Here is an 11,778-nt window from a genome sequence, read left to right on the forward strand (position 1 = left end):
ATTCATTGTGCATCAACCTCTGCGAAAGACGCAAATGCGAGACACAGGTGCGCATCTTGGCTAACATATACAAGAGAGCGAAGAGAACTATTATTTGGCCAAGCGAAGGGTTAGACGAGGGCAGTGACCGCACAGACGCCATCGACTTCACGCACTGCCTCTCCAACTTGCAGATCGTGTTCATTGGGATTATCACGCTATGCGCAAGAAGCTCATGAACCCCGAGTTGATCGAGAGATGTGCTGCTATCAATGCCTTGCTGCCAGGCCGAGGTAGACAAGTATCTCGATTTTGCAAGAATTTGTCGTGATAGACATGAACTAGACGTTGAAGGTTTAAGCTGCAAGAGGTGTTGGCTATACCGGAGGTAATCTTCGATCGGCTAAATTATAGTTACTCGGCCTCTTGCCGCGCTGCCAATACGAGAGCATCTAACCAGTATTGTTAGGTGAAGAGACGAGTAGACGGAAGCGTTCCTATCTTAGGCACCGGTCCTATTTGGTGAAACCCTCAGGGTGACCAAGAAGAGTGTACGTAGAGTGTTCCTCTTGGGTTCAATACAACCAAGAGATTACGCTAAGTACGGTGAATCTTTCGTAACATAGAAGCAGTGTCGTCATGTCCAGTTGGTGTAGGAAAGATCACTGTACTGGTTTCAAATGCATATAAAACCCTTTAGAGAGACCTACAGACTATTGCATCAAGAGTCCAGCTTCATCTCGTACACATTCACTCCCGTCTCAACGCACCTGCTGCACCGATATCTACCCTATCTTCACTCGTTTACAACGACCCCCAAGTCCACCATGCTCTCCCGCTCCCTCCTCTTCGTTGGCATGGCCAGCGCCCTTCCTTCTCTATCGACCAAGACCATCGAATCGCGTCAAATGGGCGCAAACACGCTCTTTGGCCCCATCACCCTCCCACAAATCCAGGTTACCAACCTCCAACTCACGCTCTTCAACTTCCAGGACGAAGTCTTCGACATCTCCTCAGTCAGCATCTTCGGCGACGTAAACGACAGTGGGGATTGCAACGAAGCAGCAGATGCACCTGCGACCCCTGAGTCTCGTCCGGGGGCTACAGTTGTAATTGGGCCTGTCAATGTACCTGCGTCCATCAATGTCACGAACATTGAGCTCACTTTGTTCAATTTCGCGGACGAGGTGGTCGATATCAGCTCCATCGCTTTGTTCGGAAATGTCAATGGCGGGGGTTGTCCGGCGGCAGCATAGTAGAGATGCTATCTCTGATATATCTGGCTTGGGTCGACGTACGGTCAGCATTCTCGGGAGTACCTAGGTAGATGGCGTTGCGCTCAGTATCCCCTTCTACAACTTACTCCTGTGTGTCCAACTTCTTGTCGTAATAAATATTCATGTATTGTATATCTCCTGTTCGTGCTTATGCTGTGAGGTCTGTGTGACGCTGATCGACACTCAAGTCGTTGACTGTGCAAGGATTGGCATGGACTATGTGTGGGGCTGTCAGACCAGAGATGGATTAGCCAGGTCCACGGGCTCATTCACGGCGGCTGCGAGCTCATTGCCTCTACATTATGTACGCATTCGTTGATCTTGTAGTCGTTGTGACTGCGCCTCCTCTAGTTTGGGTAGGATGACGAGGCACACGATGCGGTGGGAAACTGCCCAGTTGTCTCCAGAGGCACGCTATCTTTCAAGACCACCATCTGAGAATGCCTACGGTCCGAGTCGGGTGATGATACCCCTGTTGCTGAACTATTTTCATCCAGACATGCAGATGGGGTTTGGCTCCTGTGTCGTAACCGCAGACCAGCAGTCTCCCTTCGCAGCTAGCCTCGTGCACAAGTCCTTACCCCTCTTACCCCAAGAAACTGAACGCGGATCGTTGTTCTCATTCCTGCGTCCATTGTTTTTTCCACCGGGTTCCTACACGGCCATGTTTTGTGATGTGACCTGCCATTGAACGCATTGGTAGTGGAGTTTCGTTACAGCATAGCTTGAAGGGTTGATGCTTGGCTTTCGCAGCTTATCGCTTCTACTGAGCATAAGAAGTCTTGTAGGAATGTTCTCAGGCCCTGTAGTCGCGAAACCAGTCCTTCTCGACTTCCTCCATAATCAAGGATCTGAACGAACAGAGTCTCTCAGAATGGGAGAATTTGCAAGTAAATGGATGCCCGACCTCCTTCATCGGAAACAGAGGAGGCGGATACAGCCGTGTGGGTACTGCTGTCTTACGTGTGGCATCGATCCGATAATGCCGATTGTCTGAGCACCGATTCGCTGTGGAGACGTTGTGGTCGGCTTAGTCGCTCATCGATGCTGACAATTGCGAACTTTATCGGCTATCAGTTAGCATTACACTTACCTGGAAACTCTGCGGTGACTGTTCTAACTTCTGATTCATGTCGGCTACGCTGGAGGGCTGATAGACCTGCATTTACAAGAAAAATAGTATGTCGATGCGATCACCCTTCTCCGACGTCATAATCCCGGCAGGAATAACTTGATCACTATCATAGTGTATCTTGGCGACCACTCCGCGCTCAACAACAGAGATTGCGTGTACTCCGTTCTTAGTCTGATTACTTAACGAGATCGACAGCTTACAGGACCCGCTGAATATACTGCTAACCTCGCACATCACGTTGCGAAATTTGTTCACTCTTCCTGGTATGCTGATGAGTCGTTAGACATCATTTGCTTCACGTGTCTGTTCTGCCGCGACGCCGCAGTTCGCGATCCGAGTACCAAAGACGCAGTACCCAATTGTGCGCCAGATTGGAGGACCGCTATCGAAATCGCTTCACCCTTGCCACTCATAGCCAGCCAAAGTGCCTGCGAATACATCGGAGTCTTCAGGCCGCTGCGGTCCATGTGTTGGCAATACTTGTACGAAGCACCTGAACATGTCCGAGGAGGGAATCAGGCGTCTCTTTTTCGATGATCTGAAGAACCTGTATTGTAACGGCGTCATCTTAGACGCTATACACAGCCGTGGTGAACCTGACGGACAGGAGTTACGATGCCAGAGCTTCGTCTGCAGCAAGGCTGACCGTCAGCTGGTGCAGTCGACACAGAAGCAACGTACCGCACCGAGAAGTACCATGCTGCCCATGGATTGGATCGAGTCTGTAGCACGCGCTCTGGTCATCGACCGCCAGGACAAGTGACTCTGCTTCCAAGCACCAGTGCACTATATCACCGACTTCCTTTCCTTTGCCATGCGCACATTGACGGTGATCCAGTCGACTGGACCTTCTCTTCATAGTCAGAGCATAACAAGAAGCTTTTGTTCGGCGCGACATCGCTGGAAGACCTCGTAAAGCAGATACCCACAGAGTTTGGATCGCCACCCCCAACACTGTATCGACCGCCATCCCACCCCGTGCGCCAGACCAATGACAAGCCCCACACGTTTCTCTCGCGCTTCCCCGATACGATGCGGAAAAATTCCGTCGGCTGATGGTCACCGGGTAAGGCTGTGTGGGCATTGCGACTTTACACACTCGTGGGCGTGGCACCGTGTCGCGCAAGACCAGGCGACGCCGTTGCTATTTTGTTCGGTTGCAACATCCCACCTGTCCTTGGGAAGGCGTCGCGAGACACATGGCGAGTCGTGGGCGAAGGTTCCGTCTTTGGGTGCTTGAATGACGAGCTTGCGGATCCGGTCAAGAGCACGATGGTTAGTGTGCGTTGGCTGAGGCTGGTGCGAATCGCCGTGTTTCTCAACAACAAACTAACATGACTAGGTAATCGGCGACGGCGCCAAGTATGTGGCGCGACCCACGCGGGGTAATCGGCACCGGCGTTTTCGGTTACGGCTCAGCCTCACGGAAGATCGCGCTCTCTTTGAGAACGGACGATCACGCGCTTGCGCCATCCGGACTTGAGCTTGTACTCTAGAAAAGCCATGGAATCTGAATGAATCGCGTCTGCCAGGTTCGGGAACTGAGGCATTGCGCCAACTTCTCGTCGCATCCCTCACAGGCCCGCAGTATCACATGGCGCGGGTCGTGGGCTTTTCCAAGGTTTCCACGCAATGCCAACAACACAACTCCCCCTCTAGTCGAGATGCGCAGCCTTCTCTCAACTCCATTCTAACGGATAGGAAGACCTTGGCAACGCTATGGTTATCGTTCTCCATAAAGTATAAAAGACACTAGCAAGGAGAGAAAGATCACATCTGTCACCAAGTGGGTGTAATCAGCGAATACAAGAAGAGGAGCCTAGGAAACAACACTGCAAAATTGACTAGAAGGCAGCCTGCAGAGCACAGCATGCGACACTCCTGTAGCTTCGACTGGAATGTTGTTCCGATTTGTTATTGAACACTACTACTCTCATCGCACTGCGGACAGCGCGCTGATCTAGTAGCGATCTCGCTAGACTGTCTCAGCCTCAAGCCACCCAGCCTCGTGGTTGGTGCCCTTTTGATCTAGACTACAAAAGACTTCTTGATACTGCGTGCGAGGCTAAGATAGGCGTATCTGAAGCTTCTACAAAGCTATCGCTGGAGCAGTTGCAACTTACAATCCCCCGTTCGTTTCGTTCGATATCCGGCTTTGTTCACAGCTGCTCTATCCCGACCACGCAGCGACGCCACCTTTTTTGGATATGTCTGGCGCTTTCAACTATCCACGCGAGGAGCATCATGTTGTCCTCAACGTCGATGATGTAGTGGAGGTGTCCTGGTGGTCGGACTTTGCTAATATGTTGGTGGTAGACTGCTATGAGGCCGGCGATATTGCTGGGCAGTCAGAGCGTGGGTTCCACTTCAGTCTATCTCACTATCGTAGCCCCACTGACAAGGCGAAGGCTTCAACATCGCGATTGAACAGAATGGAACAGAGCCGTGGTCGCCGGTTTATCTTTCTAGGAGATTCGATGACTGGACACTCCCCGCTGGTTGCGAACTGGCGCTCTCAAAAGAAGGCGGCGGGTTTATTGGGGGTGCCACTATAGGTGTAACCTCTGCCGCTTCTCAAAGCGCATCCATCTTGGCCTTATCGTCGACCGTACCATGGGACACTCAGACAACGCCCTCCGCACCGCCAACTCCAATCACCACATCGATCCTAAGCTCTGTTAGCACGACATCCTCAACGCTACCAATAGCCCCTCCCACAGCCCCCGTCATAAGTTCAGGTTCGTCCATAGATGTGGAAAGTAGCAGCGGCTTGTCGACTGGTGCGAAGGCTGGCATCGGTGCCGGCCTTGGTGTAGGCGCATTGCTTGTCGTGGTAGGAGCATATCTACTCTATCGCAAGCGTCGCAGTGCGAGGACCTCGGAGGCTACAGGAAGCTATCAACACGAAGCGCAGCAGTACGAAAAGCCAATTGGTGTCTCGATTGCGCATCACCCGGGTGATGGGCACAATAAGCCATACAACGATGCTACGACTTGGCCACAGGAACAACAGCCGCCACAGGTGCCAATATCGGAGCTCGCAGCGACACGGTAAGGATACGAATATCTCGAATAGGATATGTATAGGTACAAAGAACCTATAATAGATACATATTGATATTTTCTTCCTCTGTTGTATTGAGACACTGAGTACTTTTCTTTGATCACTTTCCAAGAACACTAGCATGCCGCACGATGCTTTGAGATCGCTTCATGTGCAACGATTCCTGGGAAGGGTAGAATAGCCACAAGTGTATAAAGTCGCTTTTGAGTCTCGTGGTGGGGGCCTAATGTTTCGCCATGACCACTGTGCTTGGGGGAAAAAGAATAGCCAAAAACATCAAGCACCAAGCATCAATCATTTCCGATCGGCCTCTGAAACTCCTGTGCCCGGTAACCCCGTGAACCTTTACTAATAACGATGGATCGCGCAAAATAAGATGCAGCCTTGCGCGATGCTACATCCAGAGCCCGCGCGGGTGTTCCAATTGAGCCTAGCGCTGCCGCCACCAACTCTGGCCGCGCGCGCAACTCAAAACGATCTCTTTGACCAGGTACTCATGCACTTCAGGCCTCAAAGATGCTAGGGCATGCAGCTGCTCTTTCGTCCGACGGTGATTATGTCACGCCGAAGACTGTCAGAGAGAGCATGTATAAGAAGAAGCGGGTTTCGCACTTTTGTAACTCTCGACATCAGCACCACCCGACAGCAGCCAGATCAGCATCTGCCATCATCGCATCATCTCTCTTAAGCTTTGTCGCATCGACAATCTATATTCTATCAAAGACAGCTATACTGCGCATCGTTTCAAGAACGATTGTACAAAATGGTCACCGTAGCAGTCATCGGAGGGACGGGCTCTGTCGGCAAAACAATTGTCGATGCTTTCCTCGCAGAAGGCACTCATGAGGTCATTGTAATCTCTCGCAAGGTTCGTGATCATGATTTCTATAGCCAAGTGGAAAAGAAGTTCTTATCAAAATGCAGGTTCCGGAAGGCAAGAGCGCTGCCCAGGTCATTGCGGTCGACTACACGAACGTCGACGCGCTTACCAAAACGCTTGAGGAAAAGAACATCCATACTGTCATCTCAACCATGGTCATGTACGACCCAGAGGCTGCACAGGCAGAGAGAAACTTCATCGCAGCTGCAGACAATTCCTCCTGCACCAAGCGCTTTGTAGCAAGTAACTGGGGCAATGCTACACCCGAGGAACCGTACGTGTCGCCTTTTCACCTTTATTCTCCTTCCTTGCATTGAGGGCTTCTATCCTGACGATGATTTGCCAGATCCCTTCGGCTCGAACTTAACGGCCTGCGAGAGCCAAGTATTGCCGCTCTTCGCAAGACCGGACTGGAATGGACGCAATTTCATATCGGGCTCTTTCTAGACTACTACGGTATGCCGCACATACCCACGTACCTTACACCTCTCGTTGTGTTCGTAGACATGGCGCACAAGACTGCGGCGCTGCCGGGTGACACGGGTGATGAACTCGTGAGCTTCACGTACACACAAGATCTGGGAAGATTCTTAGTCGCAGCCATGGGATTGAAACATTGGGAAGAAGCGCTGCATTGCTACAGCGAGAACACTTCTTTGTCTCGCCTCTTGCAGTCGGCTGAAGAAGCCCGCGGTATGCTATTCGCCTCCTTTTAGACTCACGAACCCCGTATTGATGAATGACAGGTTCAAAGTTCACCGTCACTTTCGACCCAGTCGAAAAGCTGGCACGCGGCGAAATCACCGAAATGCCTTCACACCCACATTTGTACCCATACTTCCCCAAGCCGCTACTCGTGGGCCTCTTGTCCAAGTTTGGGTTGTGGGCTGTGAATGGAATCATGTTCGTTCCGCACGAGGGAAGTCTGAACGAGAAGTTCCCTGAGATCAAGCCCAAGAGTGTGAAGGACGTTGTTGGGTCCTGGAAAGGGAAATGAGTTGCTCAGCTCCTATGTTGGAAGAACGAGCGCAGCGTATTGGAATGTACGAGATTTAATCCACCGTTTTAATGTGGAACTTTAGTGTAGCTAGACTAACAGGATTGATGACCCCAGAATGCCGAAACAAGATGCAAGATTCCAGTTGATCGTCCCTGGCGTTCCTCTTCTTTGCCAAACCTTCACCATGATCTGATGTGCGTCCTCCAATGTTCCAGCTGTATGAACCTTGCCTAGACCTGCGAAAAGTCTTGAGAAAAAGAGCTCTTCTTCTTCTAGCGCCAGACAGCCAGCGACGCAAATCGGCCAAACGAGAGCGCGAAGCTGGTAAGGCGGGACATCTTCGAGAAGTACGATGATATGGCCAACGTTGGTCCTGATGTTCGGACTAGACAACTGCCAACCGGATACGGTAACTGTAAGGTACAACTGTGCTGCATGGGTCCATATCAGCGTTGAGGTAGAAAAAGCGGAGGAATTGAGAGCTAGATCAAGCGGCCCCCGGGTGTAACGGTCATGCGCAGACCTTACAATCTTCTCGTTCTCAATCCCAAATATGTCGCTTTTGAGCGAGTGAGCGATTTGCGACGCGCGATCAGCGAGTTCCATGGCATCCAGGCTGTTCGTAGCGATTTTTTCATCCTTCCATACGTTGAGCATCGATATCTCGGCGATGGACCGCATGACACTATTGCGACATCCGATAACGGCAGAGAGGTGAATCTCGGCATCGCTTGGGAGATTGATTCCATCATCTTTTTCAGCGAGAAGTACGGCGTGATAAGGAACGAGCGTCGGTGGTTCTTGGAGAGCTGTACTTGCTATGATATCGACGAAGATCAGTAGCGCTGCACAGAATCTGACACCAGCTTGGGCGGGCGACCAGATGTGGGTGCCGTCGGTGGGGTTAGTCCAAAGTGGAGGCTCGATCTTCAGGAGGACTGTCGCAAATTCTGAATGCATGTGGTTCTCGCCAGACGACAGATTACAGGTCATGATCTGTCTGAGCAAAGCGTACGCAGGCGAAAGATGAGAATTCGAAGCAGCGGCTTTGTTCAATGCCATCTCGAAGATGAGGAGGTGAACAATGTTTTCCAAGGCCTCAACCTTTGCCAAGTGCTCTATTTCTTGCGTGTGGAGATCAAGGGCCAGTATATTCTTCCTTAGGCTATCGAAACAATTGCCAGCATGTTGCTCGACTTCATCCCAACGCAACATTCTGCATTCGGCATGGTCGCCAGATGTGCCCTCCAAATCGACGAGTGCTATAGTGAAGAAGTAACACGACATGCTGAGAGCGGCATGATGTGCGATGCGGCTTTTCCCTAATAGTTGCAGGAGCCAGCTCCGGCCCGTGTCAAAAAGAGAAGGTCGGTAGAAGGGGAAGAGCGCGGGAAAGACAAAGTCGATGTACTTGTTGATGAAGTCTGCTTCGATGGGTGAAACCTTTTGCACGGGTTGAGAGTAGTGGTAGTGTTGTATATCGTTGGGTAGCAGAGAAAATGGGAACGGCACGGGCATAACAGATGCTGAGATGCTTGTTGAGGCCGATGTCTGCTCGGTTGGTACAAAAGGATCCCCGAGGTTGATTGACGAAGTGTCCTTAGACACTACGATGTCTGGTATGATTTCGAATTGATGGACAGCTTCCGCTTGCGCAGTGCGGTTGGTGGCCGCGTTGGACTTCTCTCTCCTCAATGCCGCTTTGTGTTTGACTTCATCTTTGAGTGACCTGGCTTTTTGTCGTTGTTGCTCGTCAGTATCCATCCAATGCGGCTTCGCTCCATAGATGCAGGCAATCTCTAGACTATCGCAGTCTCCGCATATTGGTTGCGATTCGTCGCATTTCTTGCGGCGTAGCTTGCACGTCCAGCAGCCGTTATGCCTTCCGCGTCGATGCCTTGCTGTCACGGGCATGGTTGCATTGGTACAACGCGACTCGGAGGAGCATGCGACCGTGCGAAGAGATTGTTGATGCAGATTAGGTGTCCCTAGGCATAAAACAACCCGCAGCTATGCGCATCCTCTGCGCGTCCTGTGCTATTGCTCTTGTGCGTTAAGATACCCCGCACTCGCACTTTACTATAACGCGCACCCCTAGGGGGTTAATAGAGGTAAGATACCTAATTCAATTAGATGTATATATATTAAACCGTTGAATAGTATAAAATAATAATATAAGATTTTGATATTTAGGCTAAGTAAAATATTATTAGGGTAAGAAGTGTAAAGGTTATCTCTAGATAACCTAAGGGTTAACGTAGGTGTATACTTTATAGCCTAGTAGGCTTTATAGCCTACCTATACTAAGACCCTACTAAAACTTACTCTATTATAGCCTATTATAACCTACTTTAGTATAATATAGTAAATAAGACTTAAAATTAGCATTAAGAGGCTACTTCTACTATAGAGTTATACGTTTATATATTATACCTTATATTATTATAGTATCTATAGTACTTTTAGGTTAGCTTACCCTTCTTAGTATATATTTACTTCTTTACCTTCTTCTTATTACTACGCGCCCTAAACTCTTATAGAGCTATCCTATACTAACTATCCTTTATTATTATAGACCCTTCTACCTTTACCTACTTTCTTTTATATAATTTATACTATATAGTAACCTTTTTAGTTACTTAAAGCTTAGTATTATAAATAAAAGGAATCCTCTTTACTTAGTAAAGGAATTAGGACTAAACGCCTCTTAATAAGTATTATTATCCCCCTTAGGCCTTGAGGATAGAGCCTATAGTATTATTTTATATTACGTTACTAAGAAATTTTAATACTAAGCCTAAACTATCTTAGTATGTTTAGAAGTTTCTTTTTACCTATAATACCTCTCTATCTAACCCCTATATTATACCTAGCTATACTACCTTAATATCGCTACTATTATAATTACTACTAATACTACCTAAAGATTAAGCTCTATTATATTATAGTAATTATTATAAAGTAAGCTTATAAGTAAAGTAATATATATATAGTTTAAAAATTAAAACTATAAATAAGAGTCCTTTATTTCGTCTAGTATATATTTCCCCTTTTAACGTCCTAATATTCTACTAAAAATTAATCTTTTTTTAGCCTACATACTAAGCTAATACTAACTAATACCTACTTACCCCCTTTCTAGCCTAGTTACTACGTTACTTTCTTACTCTAAACTATAACTATTTATATACCTATTTTACCTATTATACTTCTTATAATACTACTACCTAAGTACTATAAGTATAGTAAAGTACTAAGTACTATAATAGATATATTTTAGTTTAGGAAATAGAAGTAAAACTAAACTACTTACTTTCTACTTATATATATATATTAATATAATAATATATATATAACTTTAAAGTATTAGAGCCTTATAATATATACCTTACCCTTTACCTCTACTTTACCCTTACCTTTAATAGTAAATCTAGAAATTATATTACTTATACCTATCTACTTAAACCCTTTATTATTATTACTTTATACTTAAATACTTTTACTTATACTATATAAGTGTTATAGTGTATAAAGATACTAATATCTTAGTATTAAAGTTTTATCCTCTATATAGCTAGTAATGCGTTCGTAGGTAGATAGTAGATAGAAGTAATTAATTATTATAAGAAGAGTAGTAAGTATATTCTATACTATTAAAAGAAAAACTTATAAAAGGTTCTATAAAGGTTTAATAAAATAGATAGATAGCTAATAGATAATTAATAATTATTTCTTTTTTCTACTACCCCCTTAATATAGAGTAGAGGGAGTACTTATAGGAAAGCCTCCTTACTTACTCTATACACTAGTATAAACCTCCCCTTCCTAGAGTTATAGTCCTATTATAACTCTTCTGCTTATAGGCTTTACTAAGTAAAATTAAACAAATAAAAACTAATAAACGAGAAGATTAAAAGAGAGATAAAAGTTAGTTTATACTTATAAAATCTAAGGAACTAAAGTAATATAAAAGAAATCTTTTTAACTAGGTAATACCTTATATTATTATAGTAAGTGTTTTTAATAGAATTTAGGATATAGAGCTATAACCTAGATTTAATTACCTAGGTACCTAATTCTTTACTTCTTATAATAATTAATGCGACTTAAGGCTATAGTAGGGGTAAGAGGTATAGTAATATTAGATACTTATAGGCTACTAGAATAAGAGTAAATATTCCTATCCTAGTTAGTTAGTAATCTAATAGTAGGCTTATTAGACTTTATAAAGTATCCTATCTTATCTAGTTCTAGAGTAATCTTATTAGCTAGTTAAGCTAAAGTATTAGCTTAAGTAATATCCTTATCCTATTTATTCTAATCCTTATCTTAAGCTAGAGCCCTCCCCTTATTAGTAAAGAAGGATTAATTAGGGATATTCTCTCTAGGCACTACTATAAAAGTAGATATCTCTAGTTATTATTAAATAACCTAAAGTTCTTT

At 46.2% G+C, this 11,778-nt stretch overlaps 2 protein-coding genes across 2 annotated transcripts; both read left to right on the forward strand.

Annotated features, from left to right (window-relative positions):
- Positions 1-4,598: 4,598 nt before the first annotated feature.
- ACET3X_010021 (uncharacterized protein) lies at positions 4,599-5,446 on the forward strand (the record flags this gene model as incomplete). Its single annotated transcript, XM_069456201.1, has 2 exons — positions 4,599-4,746; positions 4,800-5,446. 2 exons carry the CDS (start codon positions 4,599-4,601, stop codon positions 5,444-5,446), a joined length of 795 nt encoding a protein of 264 aa, XP_069302854.1.
- Positions 5,447-6,218: 772 nt separating this feature from the next.
- On the forward strand, positions 6,219-7,332 carry ACET3X_010022 (uncharacterized protein; the record flags this gene model as incomplete). Its single annotated transcript, XM_069456202.1, has 4 exons — positions 6,219-6,323; positions 6,380-6,609; positions 6,682-7,028; positions 7,082-7,332. The coding sequence occupies 4 exons, from the start codon at positions 6,219-6,221 to the stop codon at positions 7,330-7,332; spliced, it is 933 nt and encodes a 310-aa protein (XP_069302855.1).
- Between the last annotated feature and the right edge of the window lie 4,446 nt (positions 7,333-11,778).

This window comes from Alternaria dauci, chromosome 10 (assembly GCF_042100115.1).
Source record: "Alternaria dauci strain A2016 chromosome 10, whole genome shotgun sequence".
Classification (NCBI taxonomy): Eukaryota; Fungi; Ascomycota; class Dothideomycetes; order Pleosporales; family Pleosporaceae; genus Alternaria; species Alternaria dauci.